Genomic DNA, 12,228 nt, shown 5'->3' on the forward strand with positions numbered 1-12,228 from the left:
GCAGCAACATAATAATTTTCATTTTAAGGGTAAACTTTTGTCTCTATATGGTGCGACAGTGTAAAGGACCCTCGGTTCCTCTCCGCCTGTCTGCAGCTAAGCTTCGCATAAGCATCTAGAACAGAAAAGGATGCACCTATCCACTTCCACCCATCTTGTGTCCCTCCTCGCAGGTGTAAGTGAATTAGTGTTTGCTGTAACCTTGTATAGTCTTCCAGTCTTTGGTTGGATAAGGTGTCGCCTAGGCATGGGTCCATGTGTCATCCCAACACTTGATCATTGTGGCATAGGGGGTCCTTGCAGGGGCATACAAGTGTGAAAATTTTGTCTTTATGTGGCCAGGAGGAGCCATGCGTTTGGCCAAAACCGAAATGACGTGCCATCTCCTAGCTTGGCTTCGAAGAAATCTTGGACTTGAAGAAACACATACCTCAACCTTTGCCAGAATGCAGAGGCTACTCGGACTGGATATCCACGAACTTCTCAGTTCAAACTCGAGCCATACATGTCTTTCAAAACTAGTAAAGCCATTGATGTATCTTGTCCCATAAGTTTGTACACCCACTTGGCCAGTAATGCTTAGTTGAGATCTTGCAATTTAAGAACTCCTAGTCCCCCAAGCGTAATAGTCTGCGCACTCTATCCCACGATACGAGGATATCTGCCCCCTTCCTCCGATCCTGAAGTTTTGCATATAAATCTTCTAATTATACTTTCTAGACGCTTCTTGGTCCCCACTGGTAGTTTCAATACCGAGAAATAGAAAATAGGTATTGCTGATAGCACGTGGCGTAGAAGCACCAATCGTCCCGCACGCGATAACACTTTGCTTTGCCATCCCTCCAACTTCCGCTCTATCTTCTCACTATTAGATGCTAGTCTATATATTTGATACGACCCCCTGTCAATGGGAGACCCAGATATTTCATGGTAAGTGTACCAATAGGTGTCCCCAAGGCTCTAAAATAGAGAGCTTCCTCCTTTTGCGATAATCCAAACCCGACAAAGGCTGATTTGGCATGGTTGATGTGTAGCCTGAACAGTCTACTAAAAGGTCAAGTAGGATGGATAGGTTTTTGGCCTCCTCCTCAGCACCCTCTATGAAAAAGGTGGCATCGTTTGCATATTGTAGAAGAGGAATACCTGCCGGGAAATTTGGGATCCAAACATAGTTTAGCAGATCATTGGAGCAAGCCTCCACTGTGCTTATGAGAAGGAAATCCACGGTCAAGATAAAAAGTAGCGGGTTTAGAGGGCATCATTGTCTAACCCCTTATTGCGGTTGAATCCAATCTCCTCCGGGCGTCCATTCACCAGCACCGCGAAAGAGTGTGATGTAATATATCTTTTCATCCACCCTACCCATTCAGATGGAAAACCACAACGCCTTTGAGAGGCCCATAATAATTCCCAGTCAAAGCAGTCAAGGCTTTGCAAAATCACTTTCCACATGAACCCTCTAACTTTCAATCTTTTCCATGCGTTCAAGATTTCTGATGCAACGACTGCACCATCAGTCAGTTGTCTCTTAGGAATAAAGACAGATTCAAAAGGACCTACCAAGTTGCCAATCACTTCCCTTAGCCGATTGGCCAAAACCTTGGCTATGATAAGATATATCGAATTGGATAGCACTATAGGTCAAAAATCTCCCACTCTAGTAGCTCCTTAACATTTTGGGAGGAGAACCAAATAAGCACGATCTATTTTTTCCAACCCAAAGTTTCTTTGTCGAAATTCTTCCACCATAGCCATTACCTCTGCCTTGATTGTCTCCCAAAAGACATTATTTATAGACTACTGGGAGGCCATCAGGCCCCGGAGTTCCTTTCCCATTTAGTCCCTTGATTGCTGCTAGGACTTCTGTTTCTAAGAAAGGACGCACTAGGTCTCTCTGGTGTGTCGCATTTAATCTAGTTTCTCTTCTTCCGCTCCACCTCCATTGGTGTCTAGCCCTTTGTCTTGAAAAGCTCCTAAAGTGATCTGTTAGTGCTCTGCCAACAACTTTGGCACCGACATATTCTTGGTTTCCTGCTTTCACCCTTAATATCTGATTTTTTTGCCTCCTCTTATTTGGTACGAGATGAAAGAATCTTATGTTGGCATCTCCCTCCTTCAGCCACAGTTGTCGCGACCTCTGTCTCCAATTCATCTCCACTTTCTTATCCTCATTGACTATTATCTCTCTATGTTTATGTCGCTCTCTTGATTCTGGTTGTGTTAAAACTCTAACATCTTCTGTGTTATCCAAAACCCTTATTTTTGCAAGTGCTTCAACTTGCCTTCTATTTTGCTTCTCTCTTATATGTTTTCTCAATTCCAAGAGATGGTTGTGTAGGGCTCCAATTTTGTTGGACAGGTTAATTGTGGCAGACCCCTATTGTAGAACTTCAATCCATCATCGTATTATCTCCTCCTTGAAGGCCTCCTCTAGAAGCCAAGACCTGTCCATTAAAATATGTGGATCGCGAGGTTCTCTCTTGCGAATGCCAAATTATTGGAGTGTGGTCTGACAACAGTCGAGGAAGCGATCTCACATGACCAGCGGGAATTTTTCAAGGAGCTCCACCGAGCATAGAAATCGATCCAGCCGTGAGAGAGTTGTATGGCCTGCTGAGCTCCTCCATGTGTATGTGCATTCCCTGACCCCATTTCCTTTAGTGATGCATCTGCGATAAGAGCCCAGAATTCTTCAGATCGTGGGTCACGTCCTCCCGCTCCAATAGGCCTGTCTTCCGCCTCCAACGTCACATTAATATCACCCACAAATAGTAGTGGTACTCCTTGATATTTTGGCACCAACTTTGCTAGCTCTCCCTAGAGGGATACCCTAAGAACCGAGTTCACCGGCCCATAGACTGATATGACCACCATCTGAAAACTATTCCTTCTCCTCTTCAATTGTACTGGTGCCGTGAAAAGTCCCGTCCAACTATCTTCTTTAGAAAACAATTGTCTCATTCCAGGACACCATTAGTCCTCCGGATATTCCTACTGCGTTCACATGCAAGTATCTAGTGAGTAAATCTCCACCTGTAATTCTCCAATTCTGCGCCTCACACTTTTCCAACATGGTCTCCTACAAGCACACCACATTTTCTCTCCATTCACGTAGGAATCTCGCCACTATACCTCTTCTTCGCTCGTCTCGGAGCCCTCACACATTCCATGATATGCATTTCAGGGAAATACCGAATCAACCCCTTCCTTGCTCTGCTCCCGCCAATATCCCGATCCATCTGCTACTTTTTGAATCTGAGAGTTGAAATCCCTGTCTTCTTCACCCCGGCATCCGATAACCACATCATCTATTCTCATATGATCATCTATCTCAATGTTTTTCTCGTATATGGGTTTCTTGCCTTTTTATCATAGCTTTCACGTCTAGAATCTGCCTCCACTTACTGCCCCACCGTTGCTCTCTTCATACTCATCTTATTCTGCTCCTTCGTGTTGTCCTCCATAGTGGCTGATCCTCACATGTTCCCCGTTGCTCCAATAATTGACTTGCCTTGCCTAATTCTGCAAACCTAAGCAACCTCCTTTTCCCGCTACCAGCCATACCTTTGCGCCTATCTCATCATGAACAAACCACCGTTTTCTTCTATAACCGATGAGTTTGCCAAAGCTATCTCCCTTCATTATCGGCCGTCCCAAGTGCAATCTTCTTGGTGCTCCGAGTTTGGTTCCTCCCACCATTCTTGTTCACTGACATTCAGTCCCGCCACATGATGCTTGCCCTCCAGAATGGCCTTCTCATCTTGTACCTTTTGTCTAGTCTTGGGTTGGGCGTTTGGCACTATTCTGCAGATCTATGTTGTCTGCTGGTGGGGTTTGTGTCGTCACAAAATCCGGAGATGCCGTGGCCTCCTCTTGGTCCTCCCTGATAATGGTCATTGTCCTGTTGGATTCTTCGTTTACTTTTTCTGCCATCAATGGATCCTCCAACAGTTGCAAGATGTCGTTAGACTTCACTAATACTTTGTCCTGCCCTTGCTGCATCTCGGTTGATAAGATTGTGTTACTCGGCCATTGCCTTGCCGCCATCCCTCGCACCTCTGGTGACGGGGCAATTGGGGGGTGGCACACTGACACCCTCACCTCTGCATGTACCTTCTAGTTGTCTAAGCATAAGCCAAGGTGGAGGTGAGAGACCAGTATCTATGTCAACTTCTAGTATTGCAACATTCGAGTCCAAACTCGTTGATATAATATGCTGTAGTCGACCAGACGGTCTAACCAAGGTGTCTAGTACATTATAAACCTGATACCCCATTGATATCCTACGAAGCTCCAAGATGATCTTCTAAGTCTCATTGTAGAGAGTCCAATCTCGGGGAAGCACTCGATGCCATCTTATCAATCTGTTTCCAGAGGGTGTTTGTGTCCATCCGCAAACTGACACATATGTCGCCACAGACACCCCCGCAAGAAGAGATCTCCTAAGTCCAATCTCCATAGTTTTGCCTCTCCCAAGCGCAGGAATTTACTCCACAACTCGCTCTTGACCTCTTCTTCATAATCTTCGGGTCCTTTTACTACTTCGCCTAGAAGACATTCTTGGAAAGACTGCTTGTGGGCGTTCGCCCTCCCCCCGAGAGCAGTCCCTTCCAATGGGGTCTTTTTGTCTCTCCTTTGCACTTTGACTCTTGAGATCTCCTTCCATGAAGCAGTGCGACCCGCCATCAGGCATAAGGACTGGCGATGCCCTAGTCCTTTGCAGTTCCTGCATGTCAGTGGATCTCTGCAATCTCGTGCGTAGTGACTTCTTGTGAGGCAGCTAAAGCAGCGTCTTTCCCACTCTGTTTTTTGTCTTCTCGAGACGCTCGGTTGGTCATTTGTGCCATTGCCCTCGAGTCAACCTGGGAATGGCCATAAGGAAACTTCTCATATAGCCTAGTACTAGAGTTCCTGCCTCTGACATAGCCTTGAAGCACTGACAGTCTGTCAAACTCTCTATTAGTTGGTTTTGCATAGTAATGCATCTCTGTTTTTTCTCGTCCTCTTCTTCAACCAGCATTGACATTGGAGATCCCTTGTCTATTTGTCCATTGCGATGGGATGCGCCAGGGAGGGAGTTCCCTGGGGGCTCAGTGATCTTGGCTTGGCCATGGGGCAAGGAAGGAATTCCCTTCTGTTGTAAATTCCTTATTTGTCTGTGTTGGTCCTCGTCTCTCGCTAGTCGCTGAAAATTTAGTCCCCTCGAATTGATGGACCTTATGGAGGGGCGATAGAGTGCTTCCTCCCATTCGATTTCTCCTCCAGTGATCACCAGTTAGGGCCCTATTCATTGTTGTTGTCTTTTACAGGTCAGATGGGGGATTTTGGCAGGAGCACTAGGGGGATCGTGGGGGAGAAGGGGGTGTGTGTGTGTGTTGTCAGGGTGGCACCCTGCGGTAGGGAGTCCGCCAGGGGGTGGGGTGTTGTCGGGAAGGCACCCCGCGGTCGGGAGTCTGCCCGGGGGGGGGGGGGGGTTTCCGGCACCCCGCGGCAGGGAGTCCGCTAGGGGGGAGGGGGGTGTATCTGGCACCCCGCGGCAGGGAGTCCACCGGGGGGGGGTGGTCTCTGGCACCTCGTGGTAGGGAGGGGCGGCGGGGAGGTTGGGGGGGGGGCAGGGTGGGGCAGGGGGGGGGGTGTCAGGAGATCTCTGGCACCTCGCGGCAAGGAATCCGCTGAGCTATAGAAAAAGGTAAAAATTGTTTGTGTGCATTATTGAAGAAAAATTGTTTTCTTGAACTTGGACTAGAAAAAATGTTGCAAAATGAAAAGCTTCTGTCAAAAGGAAAGACTGATACTAATTATAGTACTCGAAAAGGCTACACTACTTTTCTTGCACATGGATCAAAATCACAATAACTGGCAACATACGTTAGAATATCCACAAAAATCGACCTCAAAGGTTACTTTTTTTCAAAAGTTCAATAACTCCATTTGTTACACATACTTCATTGCATCCGGCTGACTTATTGATATCAAATTGGGGATATTAAATACAATTCAAAAATCAACACGATGCAATATATTTCATATTGTAACTTACATTTATATTCTACAGAGTGTTGTCGAACTTCATTTTTCTCTTTGCAGAAATAAGTTAAAATATTGATACATTTTCCTACTTTCAGCGAAGTCCTAATAATATTGATACACTTCGATTTCAAGAAAATTTAATTCTATTTTTAGTCATTAAAATGTATGATACACACATATCATACATTTTTAAATATACATTAACATGATTCACCTTACATACCTTTAAAGATCTTCACACTACATGAATCTTTGGTTACATTATTAGAATCAATTTTTCTATGAATTACATATATCTAATGGATACTTGATTTGTTTGTTAAATTGGCAGTACAGTGGAATTATGAGATGGTAACAATAAATGCATTGTACTATGTATCAATTAATATTACATTTAAAGTAACTGTGGTTTCTATCACAAATATTCAAGAAAAATAAATAAGAATTATCGTAAAACGAACTTCAAACATTAATGAGTTATGTGTTTTATAGAAATAAAGGAAAAAATACGTCATTGGATCACACCTTGGGTATCTATGAGGAGCCCTGCTCTGCTGCATGACAGTAGCCTTTTTTACGAAGTAGCTCTCACTCAAAGTAGGCCATTTTCTCTCTTTGATTGTGTCTGCATCAGGTCTACTGGGCTAGATTCACATACTCCCGTACCGGCTCTAGATTCACTTAACTCTCTCTCTCTCTCTCTCTCTCCCTCTCTCTTCATCTCTCTATTTCTCTCTTTATCTCTCTTATTTCTCTACCTCTCTCTCGTTTTCTCTCTTTATCTCTCATCTTTCTCTACCTCTCTCGCTCTCATCTCTCTCTACCTCTCTCTCTTTTTCGCTCTTTATCTCTCATCTTTCTCTACCTCTCTCTCTTTTTCGCTCTTTATCTCTCATCTTTCTCTACCTCTCTCTCTTTATCTCTCATCTCTCTCTCTCTCTCTCTCTCTCTCTCTCTCTTTCTGAGATGGGTGGCTACTCGACACCCACCTTCAATACCCCTTTTCACACGGAGCAGGGAACAGAGTATAGTGCTTTAACCTATTGTGCTGACATTGCATGGGGTTCTGCTGATTGAGAAGACAACACCGACACTGACAGCCTCTGCAGAGTACACGTAATAGAGTCGTCATATAAATATTATATTCAGATATATACAAGTAAAGAGAGATATTTATATGAACAATCACAAATATAGAGATGAGAGAGAGAAACTGACAGAGAGAGAGAGAGAATTGACTTAGTGAGAGAGAGGGAGACTGACGGAATGAGAGATATGAGTCTGAGTAAGAGAGAGAGAACTGACTTACTGAGAGAGAGGGCGGGAGACTGACTGAGTGCGAGAGAGACTGACTTAGTGAGAGGGAGGGAGACTGACTGAATGGGAGAAAGGAGACTGACTGTATGAGAGAGAGGGAGAGGGAGAGAAAGAGAGAGAGAGAGAATGAGACTGACTGAAAGAGAGAAAGGAAACTGACTGTATGAGAGAGAGAGAGAGAGGTAGAGAGATAGAGAGACAGAGACTGACTGAGAGAGAGAGAGAGTGAGAGAGAGAGAGAGAGAGAGAGAGAGAGAGAGAGAGAGAGAGAGAGAGAGAGAGAGAGAGAGAGAGAGAGAGAGAGAGAGGGTTGAATGCCCAGACGGGGGCGGAGCAAACCACGGCAAGTTTGCTGCCAAGCGCTGACAGTGGCCTTCTCCATCAGCCCCTTCAACGCCTCCTCTGATAAAGAATTAAAGAAGACCCACCCAGACAGCACCGCCCAAGAAGTTAGCCAAGATCCTGTCAGGCAAGAAATACTAAATTCTACAGAAAAAAGCTTCGGCTTTCATAGGAAATTTATAGACCGAGACAAACATGAACTGTGGGAAAATCATACTTCGCCCTTGGGTGTCCTAAGTTCTGCAGAAAAATACTTATCATTTTGTATTTTTTCTAGGCCTTGCCCACCTCTCTATCGACCTGCCCTACAGACTTAGCCATCTGCCACATTGGGCTTCCTCGTAACAGTAGCCAGTCGCACCCTTCGATGTTGGCCGGCTAATGGCCGCACACAAGTCTGAATCGAATTGCACGTAAACAAATGCGAACAGCGACGAGAAGAAGCCACGACCCCGCCTTGAATATTTCCGCGTCCGCTCGCTGACACCTGTCCTTGTGTTTCCCCACAGTTCGTCTGTCTCAGTCTATAAATTTCCTCCGCGAGCTCAAAGCAGAGAGTAGCGGGAGAAGGGAGAAGAGGTTTGGAAGAGATGGCTACAAACCCGGGGCTCTTCACTCAGTGGCCATGGCAGAAGCTGGGTAACTTCAAGGTTCTTGCGACTTCTCCTTCCCATTATCGTTTAAGTTCTTGGTTTCTACTTCAATTTTCTAACACGAAGATGATGGACTGGTTTGGCGTCAAAACCAGTACCTGTTGCTGGCTCCAATGGCAGCGCAGACGGCCTACCACTTGTCTGAAACCAGATTAGAAGAGGTCGACTCGAGCAATGTTCTCATACTTCCGATGCACCTGTTGAGGGCAATCCATGGTCAGCTCTGGATCAGTTGGGCTCGATTCCAGACTGCGAGAAGCAAACATAGGATCGTTCACAAGAGCCTGGATTTCGATCAGGTTGATCGGGAGCGCAACTGGTAAGTGCCATTCTATTATTTGGACACCTCTCTCCATCAATCTCTCTTTTAGAATCTCTTTTCTTGAACTCCTTTCTCGCTCTTCATCATTCTATTCCTGTCCTTCGCTCTCTGTCTTTCTATCTTCGTACCAATCTCTCTCTCTCTCTCTCTCTCTCTCTCTCTCTTTCTCCCCTTAACAATCTTGTCTGCAATTATTTTTCGTGTTTAGAATCAGTTTTGAGAGTCTCTTCACTCTTGGCAGGGATGATCAGCTGCTGTTGACAACGATATTATTCTACCTAGCCAACATGTTCATACCCGGCGCATCCTTCATGCCAGTTTGGAGCACAAAGGGAGCCGTGCTCACGGTTCTATTGCATGCTGGTCCTGTGGAGTTCCTCTACTACTGGTTCCATAGAGCTCTCCATCATCACTATCTCTATACTCGCTATCATTCTCATCACCACGCATCTATCGTCACGGAGCCCATCACTTGTAAGCTCTATCTCTCTATCTCTATCTCTATCTCTATCTCTATCTCTATCTCTATCTCTATCTCTATCTCTATCTCTATCTCTATCTCTATCTCTATCTCTATCTCTATCGCTATCTCTATCTCTATCTCTACCGCTATCTCTATCTCAAGCTCTATATCTATCTCTATCTCTCTCTCTTTCTCTATCTCTACCGCTATCTCTATCTCAAGCTCTATCCCTATCTCTATCTCTACCGCTATCTCTATCTCGATCTCTATCTCTACACAATCTCCTACTCCATCTCTATCTCTATCTCTACCTCTATCCCTTTCGCTATCTCTATATTTCCCTCGTAACGATCCTGGTACTGTTATTGCAGCTGTGATCCATCCATTTATAGAGGAATTCGTGTACTTTCTACTGTTTGCGATTCCACTATTGGGCACTGTGCTGGTGGGCTGCGGCTCAGTCATCACGTTGACTGGATACATCATGTACATCGACTTCATGAACTACATGGGCCACTGCAACTTCGAGCTCGTTCCACAGTGGTTTTTCCGCGTCTTCCCTCCCCTCAAGTACCTCATGTACACTCCCACGTACGTACTCCTCCCCCCCACAAGAATTAGGGTTAGGCTTAGGGTTTGGGCCCTAAATTGACTCGTCGATTATGGCAGGTTTCACGCGCTGCATCACACGCAGTTCAGGACGAACTACTCTCTATTCATGCCGCTGTACGATTATCTCTACGGCACTACCGATCGGGCTTCTGACGAGCTCTACGAGAGATCGCTGAGAGGGAAGGAGGAGACCCCTGACGTTGTGCATCTCTCTCACCCCACGAGCTTGCTCTCTGTCTATCAACTTCGCCTGGGCTTCGCTTCCATAGCCTCCAAACCCAGTGGCTCGCGGTGGTACGATATCTTGATTTGGCCCCTCGCCTTCTTGTCTCTGATCTTCGCTCGGATCTGCACGTCTGCCATCGTCGTGGAGAGAAACAAGCTGAAGAGTCTCTCTCTCCAGACATGGGTAATTCCCAGATTCAGTTTCCAGGTGATAATCCCATAATCGCCCATTTCTACCTTTCAAATGCTAATCCCTCTGTCTCTTTCTCTCCATACCCACGATTATATTTCTCTCTGTACCGCTAGTTTCCTTCTACGATTCTCTCTAACTTCGATCGGTCTTTTTTTCTTCAGCTCTCTTCCTGCTCCACTGTTCTCGATTCTCTCTTTCTCTCCACACCCACGAGAATCTTCCTCTCTCTCTGTCTCATATCTTTCCTGCTACGCTTCTCTCACTTCTCTCTAACTGGCTTCCTTCAACACCTCTCACTTCTTTGATTGGTCAATTCTGCTCCACTGTTCTCTGTTCTTTCTTACCATTATTTTTCTCCGTGACGCTATCCTTTTTACACTTGTCAAAGTTCTTTCTTTGTCCGATTTTGCTGCGTCTCTCTCTATCTCTATCATTCACTCTTTAGGTTGGACTCTGATTTGTCGTGTGCGATGAGCAGGCACTGGGACTGCCCGGCTGTACTCCGTACAACTGTGTGGCCGTCATTAAAATCTTCAACTTTTCTTTTTTATGCAGTACACGCTTTCATGGGAAAGAAACGTCATCAATGACCTCATAGAGCAGACCATTCTGGACGCCGATAGCAGAGGAGTTAAAGTTCTGAGCTTAGGCCTTCTCAATCAGGTCGGACCACCTTCTCTTGTTTTTTCCTTAAAAAAAATCAAGCCCACATCACTGCGTTGACTTCGAAGTTCTTTCAGGGCGAAGAATTAAACAATTTCGGCGAACTCTACCTTCAGAAGCACCCCAAACTGAGCTTGAAGATTGTCGACGGCGGTGCTCTAGCAGCGGCGGCAACGCTCCACACTATCCCTTCTGGCGCAGAAGAGGTTCTTCTAAGGGGAAAACTCACCAAGGTCGCGTTCCTCGTGGCTACAGCTCTCTGCCAGAGGTCCGTAAAGGTGAGACCTTTCTCTCTTTCTCTCCTTAACGTCGACTTGAGTCTTCTGCTAATCACTTTTTAAACAGGTAATCACTGTCAAGAGAGACGAATTCGAGCTTCTGAAACTACGTCTGCCCTCCAGCCTGAGCAGCAATCTGGTTCTCAGCAAGAGTTACGACGCCAAGGTCGGCCAGTTTCATCTTCTTGCTTAGGATTTTCATTTTTCAAGCGCGTTGGTTAGTCAGATAGCTAAATTTTGCTGCAGGTGTGGCTGGTCGGAGACGAAGTGACAGAGAAAGAGCAGCGCCGGGCAGTGAAAGGCACTATCTTCATCCCATTTTCTCAGTTCCCTGTGTATGAAACGCGCGGAGACTGCTATTATTCTGGCCCGCCGGCCATGACTGTTCCCAAGACCTTAGAAAACATGCACTCTTGCGAGGTAAGATGAGATTGAGAAACAAGTTAAGGCGCGCTGTAGGACTGTTCTTAACGTTTTACGTGGGGGGTTGAATGGTGTTGCAGAATTGGTTTCCAAGGAGGGTGATGAGCGCTTGCCGGGTGGCCGGAATCGTTCGTGGGCTGGAAGGTGGCGAAGAGCGTGAAACTGGAGATGCTGCATTTGATGTGGAGAGGGCATGGCAAGCTGCTCTAACCCACGGTTTCCTCCCTGTTCCTTCCCCTCTCGCGTCCAATAAGTAGCTGCTAGTACGGGGTTGGTATATTAGTATGATAAATCAGTGGATGTAACTCCTTATCTATCCGCGTGACTCTTCCAGCAAAATATGTGTGTGCCCCTCTAATTACAACTTAATCCAACAAGCTTTTATTTTAAAATTGATTTCATCTAATAGGTATGTTAAATTGTAAGCACATGGGGTGCCAAGCTCCACGTTGTGCTCTTGATGATACAGAGAACATTATCAACTTTCTCAATAAATATTTTTTCACCAGTTATCATGTGTTGGGTTTTATAGGTTTGATTGACAATCCAAAATCCATTCAACAGATCAGAAGAAGTAAATTCCAAAATAATCATAAAATCTTGATGAGTCTCTTCGAGCAGTCCAAGAGTCTGTTCTCTAGACCATACAATCTTCAAGATGTCGGGTCTACCCATCATTTCCTTGAGCAATGCAGCTTGAAATTTGA

The 12,228-nt window shown here is 45.5% G+C and overlaps 1 protein-coding gene across 1 annotated transcript; it reads left to right on the forward strand.

Annotated features, from left to right (window-relative positions):
• The first annotated feature begins 8,178 nt into the window (after nt 1-8,178).
• LOC144700232 (very-long-chain aldehyde decarbonylase GL1-4-like) lies at nt 8,179-11,913 on the forward strand. Its single transcript, XM_078571695.1, has 10 exons — nt 8,179-8,339; nt 8,438-8,661; nt 8,906-9,138; nt 9,499-9,718; nt 9,797-10,172; nt 10,713-10,820; nt 10,898-11,098; nt 11,166-11,264; nt 11,345-11,518; nt 11,602-11,913. The coding sequence occupies exons 1-10, from the start codon at nt 8,280-8,282 to the stop codon at nt 11,776-11,778; spliced, it is 1,872 nt and encodes a 623-aa protein (XP_078427821.1). The 5' UTR covers nt 8,179-8,279; the 3' UTR covers nt 11,779-11,913.
• Nucleotides 11,914-12,228: the final 315 nt, after the last annotated feature.

The sequence above is a fragment of the Wolffia australiana genome, chromosome 2, assembly GCF_029677425.1.
Source record: "Wolffia australiana isolate 7733 chromosome 2, ASM2967742v1".
NCBI lineage: Eukaryota > Viridiplantae > Streptophyta > Magnoliopsida > Alismatales > Araceae > Wolffia > Wolffia australiana.

Excerpts from the sequence above, each read along its gene's own strand:
- LOC144700232 (XM_078571695.1), top strand. The coding sequence starts at position 8,280 with ATGGCTACAAACCCGGGGCTCTTCACTCAGTGGCCATGGCAGAAGCTG. Across the intron at positions 8,340-8,437 it reads AGAAGCTGGGTAACTTCAAG|TACCTGTTGCTGGCTCCAAT; the intron begins GTTCTTGCGACT and ends CGTCAAAACCAG. Across the intron at positions 10,173-10,712 it reads TTCCCAGATTCAGTTTCCAG|TACACGCTTTCATGGGAAAG; the intron begins GTGATAATCCCA and ends TTTTTTATGCAG.